This window comes from Mytilus galloprovincialis, chromosome 12 (assembly GCF_965363235.1).
Source record: "Mytilus galloprovincialis chromosome 12, xbMytGall1.hap1.1, whole genome shotgun sequence".
In the NCBI taxonomy this organism is placed as follows: domain Eukaryota; kingdom Metazoa; phylum Mollusca; class Bivalvia; order Mytilida; family Mytilidae; genus Mytilus; species Mytilus galloprovincialis.
In genome coordinates this window covers 53,336,129-53,352,280 of record NC_134849.1, presented here as the reverse complement: position 1 = coordinate 53,352,280, position 16,152 = coordinate 53,336,129, and the positions used below count along the sequence as shown (strand labels likewise).

General features: G+C 32.2%; 1 protein-coding gene across 2 annotated transcripts in view; it reads left to right on the top strand.

Annotated features, from left to right (window-relative positions):
• LOC143054227 (myosin-IIIb-like) overlaps positions 1-16,152 on the top strand; it is a 56,426-nt gene that overhangs the window by 9,238 nt on the left and 31,036 nt on the right. The window contains exons 2-6 of one of the 2 annotated variants that reach the window (XM_076227155.1): positions 2,886-2,951; positions 5,331-5,469; positions 8,021-8,109; positions 8,652-8,766; positions 9,496-9,646. In XM_076227155.1, the coding sequence (XP_076083270.1) occupies positions 2,886-2,951; positions 5,331-5,469; positions 8,021-8,109; positions 8,652-8,766; positions 9,496-9,646 (560 nt within the window). Of the gene's footprint in view, positions 1-2,885; positions 2,952-5,330; positions 5,470-8,020; positions 8,110-8,651; positions 8,767-9,495; positions 9,647-15,082; positions 15,187-16,152 lie in introns of those variants that run through there. The other variant, XM_076227156.1, reaches the window with a different exon arrangement.

Below are 16,152 nucleotides of genomic sequence, written 5' to 3'. Positions count from 1 at the left end.
AAAAATAAAAGTTAGAAAAAAACTGTGAGATGCCCCCTTTAGGTATAAACCAATGTATTTGTATCATGTATTGTATGGGACAATAGATGTTACAATCTACACTGAGTAATAGGTGATTTTAACAGTGTAACTGAGTGGACAGTATCAAACAAAATTAAGGCATTTGTTTATTTTACAATCTGTTGCTTGGTTGAAAAAATTATTAAATAATTCAAATAGAGAAAAATATTGAAGGAGTGACCATGTGACCAAGCAAAGAATTATTTCATAAATGCATGTAGCACATGACTGCCATGATTTAATTATCAGTGTTGTTCTGCATACCTGCCAACTGTCACTATTTGCGGGGGATTTCCCCCATGGGTGTCTTCTGGCTATTCCTACATTTTGTATTTTACTATTCTGGCTATTCCTACATAGGGGATTAGTGGAAGAACAATACATGTTGTTATTGCGAAATATGTTGTTTTAGTCATTAGTGTCTAATTTGATCAAAGGTAAATTTACCTGTGGAAATTAAATAAAAATTATTATTCCTATGTTAATAATGAGACTTTTTTGTTTGAAAATATGCATACAGTAATAATTTAAAGTATCTAAATACCATGGAATTTCTAAAAAAAAATAAAGCTAATTGAAAGAAAAGAAAGTAGAAGCATTGGTAAAATAAAAATAAAAAGAAAGAAAAAGTAGTAAAAGCATTTAAAAATCTGGAAAGTCTAAAAAAAAGCGTATTTAAAAAAAATTTATAATTACCCACACTTTCAACTTCAGCCTCAAATAATTTATAAGTTTCATTATCTTAACAAATTATGATTTTTAAAAATGAATATAATATCAAAAGTACTTAATTATCATAGATAAGTGTATAAATTGGCCTAATAGATTAAGCAAAGCCAAATGACTTTGAACTTTGATTAGCTTTGAACACTATTAACTTGTGAAGCATGGTCTCAAACTTGTTCGTAGAGCTGCAGTACTGCCACTTTTTCCACCCAATACAATTTAAGATGTTTGGTTTCATGCACTTAAAGACATCCATGATTCAGAATACTACCACACCAACACTTAACTTTACTGACTATGTAACCAGCTACTGAGTAGACTAGTGAACAACCAAAGTCTGGAATCACTATGCAATAGAAGGTCCTAGAACAACAAACCATTTAGAAGGTTGGATATTAAGCTAAAGAAGTTAGGCAGCTCACCAAAACATCTCCAGTATGATTAGTATGTTGAGAGCAGAAGAAGCCTTCCATGCTCTCACATTGATCCAGTACAGAGCTGGTGGGAAACGAATCCCAAGAAAGAGGAAGTACAGGGGAAAAGATGACAGACTCCAAACACTGAAAATAAGGTTACAGAATGATGAACTTACTCCAGTCGAGTATGGAGATTCTGCTTCTCATCTCCTGCACATTGATTAAGACTTTGTATTTTTTTATATGTTCAATCATGATCAATGTATTACTATGTGAGTGCTATGAATAATGTCAATTTAGTACACTTTTGGTGCTTTGTTTAATGTAACTCAAAATTTAGTGCTTTGATTTAAAGAATGATTTAACATTGATATTAATAAATAATAAATTCATATTGTGCTTTTGAATATTATTTACATAGACTGTGCTATGAAATTATTAAATGAAATAAAAGACTGTGATATAAATTATTCTTTTTCTTTATTTTCTGCAAGAATTACCTGGATTTACCTTGATTCGTTAGATCTCATTAGTTTAGTGTTGTTACAACATAATCCTACATAATCCCATTGTTTGCATAAAAATTCTGGGAACTCCTACATAAAATTTTACTATTTAACCTATAAAATTCAAAATGTAGGAATAGCCAGATTGAACCCCCCCATGGAGGCTCCCAAATTGAAATTTTGAAAGAGCAATTTTGTCCACAATTTAAACAAAACAATTAATTTTACAATGACTTAAGGCTTATTAAAGTATGAAGAAGCCAAAAAAAAACATTAAAAGGTATTTGCAGGCCCCCTAGAAGGTTTTTTTAGGACTATGACAGCCATCTTGCACGCAAAACCCCCATGGGGATTTTGAAAAATTGGCAGGTATGGTTCTAGCTGTCACAGTTGAATATTTTGTGATATTTGAATATTTTTGATATTTATTCTTTTTATTGCATTTGCAAATGGCTTTTTAAAAATTAAAATAGAAGACATGTTAAGAACTTTATTTTGTTCCTTGCATTCCCAATTTGGTTTGATCCAACATTATATATGTGTTAATTGACAATGCCAAATTATCAGTTTTTATTTCACTTGGAATTCAATGTAATTCATTGCAACCAATGAAATAAGTAAACACTTTTTAATGAAGATCAATTAAGTTTTTAATTTTCGGATATACAAAATGCATGAGGTACATTTTACTTGAATCATGTCATGCATGTGTGCATGAGTAATCACTTGCATGTGTAAAAGCCACTGCATTTATATAGGGATTCTGTATATTTTGTATAAAACTATGATGAAACTAATTGAAACAAGTTTTAAAGAAAGGCAAAATGTACCAAAGGAACTTTCACACTCACGTCGAAAACAAACTGACAGGCAAACCATGAAAACGACCAAAAAAAGGCAATCAACAGTAACCTGTGAATATACAACATAGAAAACTAAAGACTTAGAGCAACTTGAAACCACAAAAAGGGGGAGATCTGAGGTGCTCCAGTAGGGTAACCAGATCCTGATCCATGTGAAGCACCCATAGTGATAAATTGTTATTAATCAAGTACCAGTAACCATGGTAACAGATACTGTTTGATATTGATTTTTTGCCAAAATAGAGACTTTAATTTGAACTCATCATGCTTAATTATTGACAATGTAAAATTGTAAAATCATCTTTTTATTCCAGACATATATTGGAGATATTTTGGTATCTGTGAACCCATATGCTCCATTGAATATTTATGGAGATCAGGTAAGATAAATGTTTAATAAATTTGACCCTCTATCATAGTCAAGGGTAAATTTTTATAATGTACTGTCACGGAATAGAAGCTAGTTCCTTCATAATATAAGTTCTAAAAGGAAAATATATTCTGGAAAAAAATTGTTATTTCCACAGGAGTAAATATTACAGTATTTGTTCCTAACAGGATAAATTGTAAAGAATATTTGTTCCAACATTGTCCAACAGGAATAGATATTATGACAATGTTTATAAAAAAGTTTCCATTGGAACTTCTGTTAGGTGGAACAAATATACATTGACGAACTTGTAGCTTAATATACATGTATCATGTATATATTATAGAAGGTCAAAAATTATAAAATGAGCTGCGACGGATAGAAATCGACCTTATGCAAACGAAAATCAATACCTCTGTTAACCTATTTTGGGTTAAAATAATTTCTACGGAAAGTCTGTAAATGTTTCAAAAGTAGATTTTCATAAGAAGACAACCCTTTTAAACGGACCAAAATGCAGCTTTTATATCTTAGTTATTCCAAAATCGATCAAAGTTTTAGATATGAATATGTGTACATGCACTTGCATAAGGTCGATTTCTATCCGACGCAGCTCAAATACTGTTATTGTAATATCTGATGGAAAAGAGCATGAGCATTGATACTAAATAATTGGGTATAAGATCAAATATCCCAGAATATTAACTTAAAAAACAATTTATAATTACATAAAAAAAATGAAAAAAGAGGGGGGGGGGGGGGGGCTTTCCTACAGCACATATGAAACAACCAACCTATTTAAAAAACAAGGCATTCTATATTTCCATATGACAGTTATATAATTTTCCACCACCAGTTTTGATGATGATCTTTTTATCAGTTTATGATTATTTACATTGACACAAGATTGACTTGAAACAATACACAGATCCAGTGGTATTATACACCTTGGAATGATAATATTGATAAAGTTTGTGTAAACATACTTTAAAAGTCTACAAACACCTGTTAGCACCTGTTCAGGTGAAGAATTTACCTGAGATTACCTCAATATATTTTGACTATTGATTTTAGCTTTATAACTGTCAATTTCATCGATTTTATGACATGATCATAAAAACCTTCCCTTTTTGGATTTCTACAATCTGATAAAAAATTTATAGAGAAATAATTGTCATTGCCTTTCAACATTTCAAGGCAATCAATGTTATTATTTTCATTAAATATATACAGACTTAAAGAGGGCAATAAGGAAAAGTGATTCCATCAGAAGATTTTTACCTGAGCCTTGGACACATATTAAAATATTAGGGCATGTGGTATGTTTGCCAATAAGACAACTATCAACCAGAGTGACTGTACAGCTTTCAACAATGAGCAAAACTCAGAAGCTATTATTAGATAAGACAACTATCAACCAGAATGACTGTACAGTGTTCAACGATGAGCTTAACTCAGAAGCTATTACTGTAAACCAACTTATTTTCGCAGATACTTTATTTCGCGTTTTACCCTTTCTAGACCACTTCGCGGGTATTTAATTTCGCGATTTTCTGATTCACTTGATGAAGTTTAATAAGGAATAATGGAAGTTTTACATATTCGCGACGATTTAAATTCGCGTTTTTTTTCTACTCGCGAAAGTCGCGAAAATAAATCGCTCGCGAAAATAAGTTGGTTTACAGTATAAGTAAGCTTAGGCTTCAACACAATGAATGGTTAAATAATTTTACAGAGAAAACTAATGGTTGATTTATTATAAAACTACAAACAAATTAGAAAAACAATAAGTTTAAATACCAAATATGACGGACAGAAAACAAAAGACAACCCCTGAATTAGGGAGCTACCATTTGATTTTTATGGGGGGCTAGGATGAAAAATTTTGTCCTGCATTTTTTTTTAGTTGTAATCTCTGTCCTGCATTTTTATTTTTCACTCTATTCGGTCCTGCCTTTTTTTTTTATTAGTTTATCCTGACTTTTTTTACCTAAATTGCCATCCTGCCTTTTTTTTTGCAAAGTGTCTCATCCTGCCTTTTTTTTTTAATTCAAAACTCCTGTCCTGCCTATTTTTTTCAAATTTCATCCTAGCCCCCCCCCCCCCCCCCCCCATAAAAATCAAATGGTAGCTCCCTTACAGACCTGTTAGAGGACTGCGAAATACAGAATGGCAGAGATAAAAAAAAACACGATGACAACACTTTTATCGACATAACTTTAAGTTATAATAGTTCTGTCTGAGTTTAAGTTTTTTTTTGTTTGAAATTATAAAAGAAAAATGGATATCACGTACAGTGTTAACATTTTATTCAAAATTATCCACAAAACTATCATCTTAATTTGACATGGCACCTTTAAGTAACTTTATTTTGAATATTATTTTGTAGATTGGGCAAGATTATGGAAACCTCAAGTTACTTAGTGATATGCCACCACATATATATGCCCTGGCAACAAAGGCGTATAAGTGTTTGATGAAATCGGGTGTGAGTCAATGTATGTTGGTTAGTGGAGAATCAGGGGCAGGTAATTAAACTAGCTTGTGTTAGGTCATGACTTATGTTACCTTTAAACATATAATATATTTATAAGATTTATGAAATTACTACCTTTATAGTTCTTTTTTCTTTGTTGATATATTTAGAAATAATAGTTCCAACTTCCTTGAAATAAAAGATGACCTTGGATAGATTTGACTACTCTTTTGTGGTCCCTTTCAGTCGTATACATGTAAGCCTCTTATTTTTTCATGTATCTAGCTATCTTTCTTGATTTTTACATTTTTGGGCACTCCTCAGTAAATTCAAGAAAATTAATTCAAACACAAATGAAAACTTGTGTGTTATTTTCAAATAATTCTAGTATGATTTGCATATTAAACAATATTGTGTATATTTTGTACGTGAGAGTATGTGCTTTCTGTAGAGGCTCTTGTTGTTATTTATTTATTTATTTTTTTATTCATCTTGACCAAACTACATTTAGTAACCAATGTAAACAAGATGGGGATGTTCAAAATATTCATTTTCACTTTGCGTGCATTATTAAATTAAATAATATACACCAAATATTCATTTAAATGTTAATATAATTATGCAGTTTATTTGGGCCTTAAGGTGGTTAACCTAACACTACAGGGAGATAACTCTGTAAAATCAGCAGAATGTTTTAATGACATTGTGTTGTTAAGGGAATATTAAGCATCTCAATGATCAAAATTAGTGTTTTTCAAACTGCTATATATCCAACCAAATTTTTCTGAGAAAGTGATTGGTTCAAGTTTTTTGAATTTTTAACCGGATTTTTGTGACAAAAATGTCGGTTATTGATTTGGGGATGTACGGCGGGTGGGCGGGCGGGCGGCATCAAATGTTGTCCATGCATTAACTCATGAACCGTGCAACCAAAGCTTTTGAAATTTGGAGTTTCCAGTTTAGTCCGTGCATTTACGCATGAACTGTTTTACCAAAGCTTCCCAAATATTAATAAGTTGTTATTGATGACAAAATGGAGGTCAAGTTCAATAATGACGATTTTGACATTTACCGTTCAGGAGTTATGGTTCTTGAAAGATTGAAAAATGGAGTTTCCAGTCGTGTCCGTGCATTTACACATGAACTGTTCTACCAAAGCTTCCCAAATATTAATAAGTTGTTACTGATGACAAAATGGAGGTCAAGTTCAATAATGACGAATTAGACTTTTACCGTTCAGGAGTTATGGTTCTTGAAAGATTGAAAAATGGTGTTTCCAGTCATGTCCGTGCATTTACGCATGAACTGTTCTACCAAAGCTTCCCAAATTTTAATATGTTGTTACTGATGGCAAAATGGAGGTCAAGTTTAATAATGACGATTTTGACTTTTACCGTTCAGAAGTTATGGTTCTTGAAAGATTGAAAAATGGAGTTTCCAGTTTAGTCCGTGCATTTACGCATGAACTTTTTTACCAAAGCTTCCCAAATATTAATAAGTTGTTACTGATGACAAAATGGAGGTCAAGTTCAATAATGACAAATTAGACTTTTACCGTTCAGGAGTTATGGTTCTTGAAAGATTGAAAAATGGTGTTTCCAGTCGTGTCCGTGCATTTTCTCATGAACCATTCTGTGTCAACCCAAAGCTTTTGAAATTTTTATATGTTGTTACTGATGACAAAATAGAGGTCAAGTTGAATAATGACAATTTTGACTTTTACCGTTCAGGAGTTATGGTTCTTGAAAGATCGTAAAATGGCGTTTCCATTCACGTTGTTGTATTTACTCATGAACCATTCAATCTAAGCTTTTCAAATTTTAATATGTTGATATTGATGACAAATTGGAGGTCAAATTTGATATTGACGATTTTCACTTTCACCATTCATCAGTAATGGTTCTTGTGATATTGCCAGGACACAAATAAATGTTAATAAATCCGGTTTGCTGTCGTTGTGACAGCCTCTTGTTTATATTTTTGTCAAAGTGTCAAAGTAAATGTTTTGTCAAAATTTTATGAAAATTAAACAAGCCAAATTAATTTTAGTCTAGGTGTTAGGATTTAACCACCTTAACCAAAATATATAGAAAAAATCTTTAAAATTTAAAATTTAATTATACTAAATACACATACATTGACACATGCCACATAAACTCAAACTTATTAACTATATCATAAGTTCCCATTGATCTTATTGACAACTTGAATGGCGTGGAATGCCGTCTATATGTTTATTGAAAAAAACACACTGCCAGGAATACTGTAAATTCAGGAATTTCTGGAAACATCTAATATGGCCATTTGTTGAGCAATATTATGTGATTATGAACACAAAAGCAAATTTGATACAGTTGCAATTTCAGCAGATCCTTCGTACAAATCATAGTGCTAATAAATTTGAAATGTAAGGTTATAATTTTTTTGGCCAAAAATATCACACACACTTCTCACAATTATGAAAAAACCATCAAAACATTTTCTAAATTTACAGTTAAAGAATCGAGTTATTTTAATGAACTGAGTAGATGTAATCAAAAAATTTTTACTTCAAAAAATTCTCATGGTTTGTAATATGATATACTCAACATTTTGATATATAGGTAAAACAGAATCTACCAAGATGGTTGTGGCTCAGCTTGTCAGAATCTCAAAGTCAGCATCGTCAAACTTAGTAGAACAAATAAAAGAGGTATTTTAAAAATTAGTATAATTTCACTGACTTCCACTAAGTCAAAATGCCTTATGTGAGAAACATTAGATATAAAGATATTCTTTTTTATTGAATAACAGGGGCGGATCCAGACATTTTAAAAAGGGGGGGTTCCTAACCCAGGACAAAAGGGGGGGGGGGGTTCCAATTACATGTCCCCATTCAAATGCATTGATCGTCCAAAAAAAAAAGGGGGGTTCCAACCCCTGGAACCCCCCCTCTGGATCCGCGCCTGAATAATCCTTGAGCTGTAAAATCATTAAACAAAAACTTTTGTCTAAACAGAGATCCTGACAAATTTAAAAGAGGTACAAGTCGGGCATAGCATTTCCACACCCTGGAACTATAAAAATGAATCCACAGTATTCATATTTATACTTGTACCCTTTCTGAGAATTCAGTCAAATGACATAATTATGTCTATGAGCTAATAGACAAACCACTAACAGCCAGTCAGAAGATGCGTTACATTCAAAATTAAATTTTTACTACATACATGACATAAAACAACTATTTTGTAGGTGAATCCACTACTTGAAGCTTTTGGTAATGCGCACACAGTGATGAATGATAACTCAAGTCGCTTTGGTAAACTGATAGAAATACAATTTCTGAACAGTGGTGTAGTCGTAGGAGGTAGGTGAACGTTTATGTCATGGTGTCTGCTTCATGTTTTTGAAGTCTGTGGTGTGATACATTATGATGTTGGCAAAAAGCGCTACAGAGCTTATGTTTGTAATGTTCATGTAACCTTGACTTAAAATAAAATTTTCTTTTGTATTCTATTCTAAGATGAAAGCAAGTTTTTAGTTGTAAGATTCTCTGTAAGGGTAACCAAAAAGGGCTATATTCATAGTTAAGATAGTACATGTTATATATATAGCTCATAGCGATACTATTTACCAGAATTAAATGAAGTGGATATAAGCAAATATAGGCCACCATATTAGGCCTTCATCGTAGAAAGGAACCCATATTGTATATAAGTTAGGTTTTAAAAGGCTCCTAAATGAAAAATGAAACCGTTTGAACAAGAACAACATAATCTGCTTCAGCTTATGATAAAAAAACAATTTACAGTAAACAATTATGACAGAAATGAACCAATGAAAACCACTGAATTACAGACTCCTGACTTGGGAAGGGAACTCACAGAGCAGCAGGGCTATATATGTTTTAGAGCACTCAACCTTCTCTAGCCTGGGACAGTGGTATAACAGCACAACATAAGTACAAATACATGCTACACATTTCATTAAAGATATTCTAGAGCTGTTAATTTTTACACAGTTTGTCATGTTTGTTAGTGCAGTTAGTGTTGAAAATATACTATTGGTTTTATTATGTTGAATATTTGACTTCCAGCAAAAGTGACAGAACATATGTTAGAGAAAAGTCGATTGGTCCATACTTCAGACAGAGAGAGAACTTTCCATATTTTTTACTGTATGGTAGCAGGATTGAATAAATATGAAAGGAAAAGATATTTCTTAGCAGACAGACCAGAATCATACAGGTACAAAATATTGTTTAAACAGGGCCCCAGATAGCTTAAATTCTATTAATATACAATTATGGCCTGTTAAAAAGGTGAATATCTAAAATTGTCAACAAGGTTATTTCAATGAGGGCGTAGCCTGAAATTAGTTTTCAGGGTTGTCAATTTTGGATATTTATCGATTCGTAGGGCCACAATTGTTTTATTATACCAAACTAACAGTGGAAGGGCCTTTTGAACACTTACTATATTTTATGCATAGCAAACACATGCTGACGTTTGAAAATATCACCGGAAAATACATTTGTGTTCTAGAATTTCTCGGATGTACAACACGGGTAGAATCTTTTTGTATAATATTAATGGCCCTGAAAGGACCGTTTATAAGAGATATCATATCGGCTGCTGGCACTCTTCATTTCCAAAGCCTTATTTCCTCGTCTCTCAATGGGCTGTCAGTGTAATGTCATATCGGCTGCTGGCACTCTTCATTTCCAAAGCCTTATTTCCTCTTCTCTCGATGGGCTGTCAGTGTAATGTCAACGCTGCCATCTTGTTTATTTACATTTGTGACGTCATTTTCATGGTAGATAACTCCAGTTCAAATCTAGATAATAAAAAGATTATTCACCAGTGAATAATAGGGTTAAAATTTTAAAGGTTATTCGTCCTCCCTTGCAATTAAATGAAAATTAACCGAATTATTCCATGTCATGTGATAAGTTGTTATCCAATAGAATTGTTTGTAATATATTATGTAAGGTATAATAATAGAAATTGTTGGCTTTATTTAATAGGTAATTATTTGATATAATATACCATGCATTTGTGCTGTCTTGAAATATAAGTGAAAGTAGAGGTTGTTTTCCCATGTTAAACCCCTCACTCTTTCTAAGATCAATAAATACTGTAAATACATAAATTATAGTGTTCATTTGTTATTGAGTATTTTAGGAAGGACAAAAATGCATTTTTTTTTATTAAGATTTCAGGGATATATATTTGTATCAGATATCAGAATGCGAGTTCTTTCTGTAAGTGGGCATTAATTGTTACCATTAACCATACGCCACTTGTAACTTTCTGTCTTTCCGTTTGCCCATTTTAATTAAGTGCCAGTCTGCCTAAGAATCAGGCAGTGGTGAAAACATGACAAAAAAACATCACCCTATTTGACATTGATTTCAGTTCATAATATGTTAAGTTATGCACAAAAATAACATTCATTTCCATTTTCTGTTCTGGTAATAGAAGATACAATTTGGTTGAAATGCACTAGAAATTAACGAATAAGGGGAGATAACTCTGTAATTTGCTATCAATCTAACCAATTTTCTAACCAAGTTATTTGATATTACCAGACACACACAAACGAAAGACTAATACTTTTTAACTCAGGATGATGGTTAGTATTAAATAGCATGATTAGCTCGGTGGGTTTTTTCTAATCATGTTTTAATTTTTACTTAAATTGCCTGATTCTTACAAAGACTGGCACCTAAAAAGCAAGCTTTAGTCCTCAGACACATGGATCTTTTATTTTGAGAAAGTGTATATTGAATGCATGTATAACCATAAATGTATTGGCCATGATACAAGTTCTTAAATAAAACTCGTCCTTCCCTCTTGTATTCTTTTTAATTTTTGATGGAATGATCCTCTGGAACAGATTATTCTCACTCCAAGATGTACTTTTATAGTAGAATTATGTTTTAATGACAAAGTAACATCATATTAAACATGAATGTAAATATGTAGAAAGTCTTATAATTAGAACACTTTATGGACTGCTACAGAAAGTACTTATCTACATGTTTAGGTGCATAGAGCACCTTAATCAGGATACATGCAGGCCTCTGCATTATCATTTTTTCTAACTTGTCCCTTCGGACAAGTTGCAAGAAAATCAACTTGTCCGAACTCTTAGCTCACTTGTCCGAATTCATAATTGAAAATCTTACATATTGATGATTTATGCAATAATAACAATTGCGCTTTGATTGTACCTAATAAAGGGAGCATTTTGTAATGTAATATGAATACCACATCAAAATACATTTCATTATTTATGACTGAAAGATTTTTTGCAAGACTGAGTTCATACCTGTCAACCTGTGACGATGAAAATGCAGGTCATGACCTGCATTGAAGAATCAAATCTCAGGTCATAATGTGTACGAACTTTTTCGATATTTATGGTACATTTTCTTATAATGTATATCAAAGATACCAAAACATCAATGCATGTTCACTTTGTTAAGTCATTTTAAATCTAATAAAATATTATTTCATTAACTTTTAAAGATTTTTATAAATTGTGTAACTCAGTCTTATGTGCTTTACTTTTTGAGAAAAAATACTACAATCATCAAACACTATAGAATTTAATGTAATTCTTAAATGTTTGAGACTATTGACTATATAGCCTTTAACCACAAGATTTTCCATTTAACAAGGAAATATATGTGGTGGTGTTTAACGACCTTGACTGGCTATACAGCCCTCGCACGGTCGGTGTAACAAGGAAATTAGACTATGATAAAATATAGTAATACAGTTAACAAATGGTTAAAGGAAGTATAAATGTAAAAAAATAATTTTCAACTTTTTTTAAAAAATTGTATAAAGGTATAAAAATAATGAAAAGTTATTTTTCAATATGTATTTGAATTTTATATTTTTATGATTTAATCTTTTTCACCCATAAAACGTAAATATAAGGAATAATTTTGAATGGTGACAAATAAGGGGAAGTAACTCTAGTTCAGTTTGTAAACCAAATTATGGTGCAATTTATTTACGACCTAAAGATAAGGTAATTAGTGTTAATTAACAGTGTGTTTGACACCAAAGCTGTCAAGTGAAGCCATGCACTTAATGGGTCACTTAAGTTGACAGTTTACATAGCTAGATGAACTTCCTGTTCATGGAAGAATTACGAATTTGCCGGTATTTCAAAGGAATATTACTTATGAAATCAATCTCAAGGCTAAGAAATACGGATGAAATCGGGTCATTTTCGGAATTTCCGGGTTATTTCAATGACCCGGCGGGTGTTCCGAGTGATCCCTCAGAATTGTGAAAATCTCGGGTCACACACGCAGAATACAGGTCAGTTGACAGGTATGTGAGTTCTCTGACTCAATGTCACTATCATGTGTCGATCATTAAATCATCATTTCTTCTCCTATGGACCTCAGTATTCATTCTGTAGTAGTGGTATGGGTTAAACCAAGGATGTTAATACACCTGGCCACCTTGTATATGATTAAAACTTTTTAATTTATTGATGGGTGTCAAAACAAGCTTTTACAATTTATTTTGATTTGTATATATACATTGATATATGATCATGAAGTACATGAAACATTTCACTAAAAAATCTGCCTTTTTAGATTTTTTTTTTTTTTTTCATCTTAAATTTTTATATAAGGCTTAAATTAAAATATTGTTTGTTTGCAGTTTACCGACCGACCCTTGAAAATCCTCCTGACTGTGAAAATTTTATTGCTATAAATTTTTTTTAATACTTCTATTGACGCGATCCGGAACTTTGGGTCCTTTCCGGAAATGATTTAAAGTCTGGGTCAATTACGCATTTCAAGTTCGGTTTTTCTTAGCTTCCCGTCAAGCGTTCATGTTACCATTTAATGATAAAGCACATGGAAATTGTTTACAGGTATCCATGAAGTCACGGAGGAGTACTTTACGCTGTCGTCTCGTGTCAATTTTAAGACAAATAACAAACAAAAAAGTTTATTAGTAAACTGTTTATACAGATTCAGGCACATGTAATGATGTGTGATGATATCATTGACGATGATGCAGCGGATATTCATAACTGACACGATAACCATTCTGTCTCAAACAAATCGGGTACAGAATCTGTGGAGACTGACTTTATGGAACCAATTTCAGTGGTTAAATAATTCGACAGCAGCTTGAAGTATGGCATATTTTTTACAAATTGTTGTGAAGACACAAAGATGAAACCACTCCTCTGTGACTTAAATCTTCGTGGATATCTGTAAACACGCCTGTATGGAGAAATGGGCTCATTTGAAATGTTAATGGATATAGATCATGCCAAATCAATAAGAAGCAACCCTAAACTACACAAAGATGTAGAGAAAATGAATGGTTAGCTTGAAAAATAAATATACTCTCTCTATATTAAATCTATCTTCGATTGCAATGAGTATGCTCCTTTAGGATAAGGGGGGCTCAGCCCCACTCATTGCAGTTATACTGTTTCTTACAATATTAAATATACCCAAACTGTGTGGCCTGTGTGAATTCAATTAAAACATGTCCTTAGGAGCTATGCGCCCAATTTTTTATGCATTAAAAACATTTCAGTACACTAGACCATTTACTTTTAATGGGGTGCTATGGATTTCACCCCAAACTTTAGATTTCTTTGGTTTTCATTTAAAGCCTGGCAAAAATATAACCTTATCACATATAATAGGGCTCTTCACGGTTAGTTCGGCCATATTGGATAGGGGCAGATTTTCATAATAGAGGTAAAAATGGTGTGAAAAATACTGAAAAACATCATTAAAACAGAGCTGTTGCTTGGAAACACACATAGGATTTCCCACACTTTCATACCATTTCCACCTCCTTCCTAAAAATCTGCCCCCTATCCAATATGGCCGAACTAACCGTGAAGAGCCCTATTAAATATTGTTAGAAATATGAAAACAGTCGAATGTCTTAATACTTTTTTTTCAAGTTGCCTTTTTTTCAATTGAGAAAGATTCAATGGTTATTTTTTTTTTTTTTTATTAAAAATACACTCATTAATACATTTTTACATTGTCTTATAAATCTTTAATATCTACATTTTTCTGATGATGATACTCTACTCATGAAAACATTCTAGTCAAGAAGCATACATGTCTGAATATATTTCTTTAAAACAGTTCTAGTCATAATGACATTCCTTGTTTATAAGTGTTCCAGTATTTAATAATTATACGATATTTTATGTCATAAATTGGATAATGACACTATGTTAAAGTTTCAGTTTTGGTTAAAAAGTTTTTTATCTGAAAATGCCTGTCCATTTGATGTTGGTTTCAGCATGTCCAGTGTTTGTTGTTTTAAAATGTTTTTTTTTCTTCACAAGAAACTTGGTTTAGTGTAACTGCTTGTTTAAACTGTATTTTGGCTGATAAAATAAAATATTTTTCCTACCTACCGACCCTTCAGTCTGAAGGTACAGTCGGAAAACTGCAAACAAACATATTTTTAAGGTTGGCCTAATAGATCTTATTAAATAAAGCCTCTTTTAATGTATTGTTATGCATAAAAGCAAAAGCAAATGAAACATACTTTAATTTAAAATTTTAAAGTTGAGGTAAAACTCCATATGGAGGTGCTCCTAATACAAAGAGGCTTATACTAAGAAGATACATTAACGTTGGTTTCTTTCCTCTTACTTATATTCCCCTGGTCAATGGCTGCCAGCATGTTCAAATACTCCAAATCAGAGACATATTATACAAGTTTTATATGTCTCTGGTTCAATCAATGAATATTTATTTCATTTAGTATGAATAAAACAATCATTCATATTTTTGGGAATGTATAAGTCTTGAATTTGATCTATTTTTATTTGACCTCGATTTTTCACTTGTCCCATCGGACAAGTAGTATGGTGAATATACTTGCCCGACACCTGTGTCCACTTGTCCCGGACAATCGGACAAACGTTAATGTCGAGCCCTGACATGTAGATCAATAAATTTTCTGTAGTGGTTCTTATTAAAGTGTTGTTGTTATAAGACTTTTTAACCGGATTTTTGTGACAAAAATGTCGGTTATTGATTTGGGGATGTACGGCGGGCGGGCGGGCGGCAATCAAATGTTGTCCGTGCATTAACTCATGAACCGTTCAACCAAAGCTTTTAAAATTTAAATATGTTGTTACTGACAACTAAATGAAGGTCAAGTTTTATAATGGCGATTTTGACTTTTACCGTTCAGGAGTTATGGTTCTTGAAAGATTGAAAAATGGAGTTTGTTGTGTCCGTGCATTTACGCATAAACTGTTCTACCTAAGCTTCCCAAATTTTAATATGTTGTTACTGATGACAAAATGGAGGTCAAGTTCAATAATGACGATTTTGACTTTTACCGTTCAGGAGTTGTGGTTCTTGAAAGATTGAAAAATGGTGTTTCCACTCGTGTCCGTGCATTTATGCATGAACTGTTTTATCAAAGCTTCCCAAATTTTAATATGTTGTTACTAATGACAAAATAGAGGTCAAGTTCAATAATGACGATTTTGACTTTTACCTTTCAGGAGTTATGGTTCTTGAAAGATTGAAAAATGGTGTTTCCAGTCGTGTCCATGCATTTTCTCATGAACCATTCAACCAAAGCTTTTGAAATTTTTATATGTTGTTACTAATGGCAAATTAGAGGTCAAGTTCAATAATGACGATTTTGACTTTTACCGTTCAGGAGTTATGGTTCTTGAAAGATTGTGAAATGGTGTTTCAATTCACGTTGTT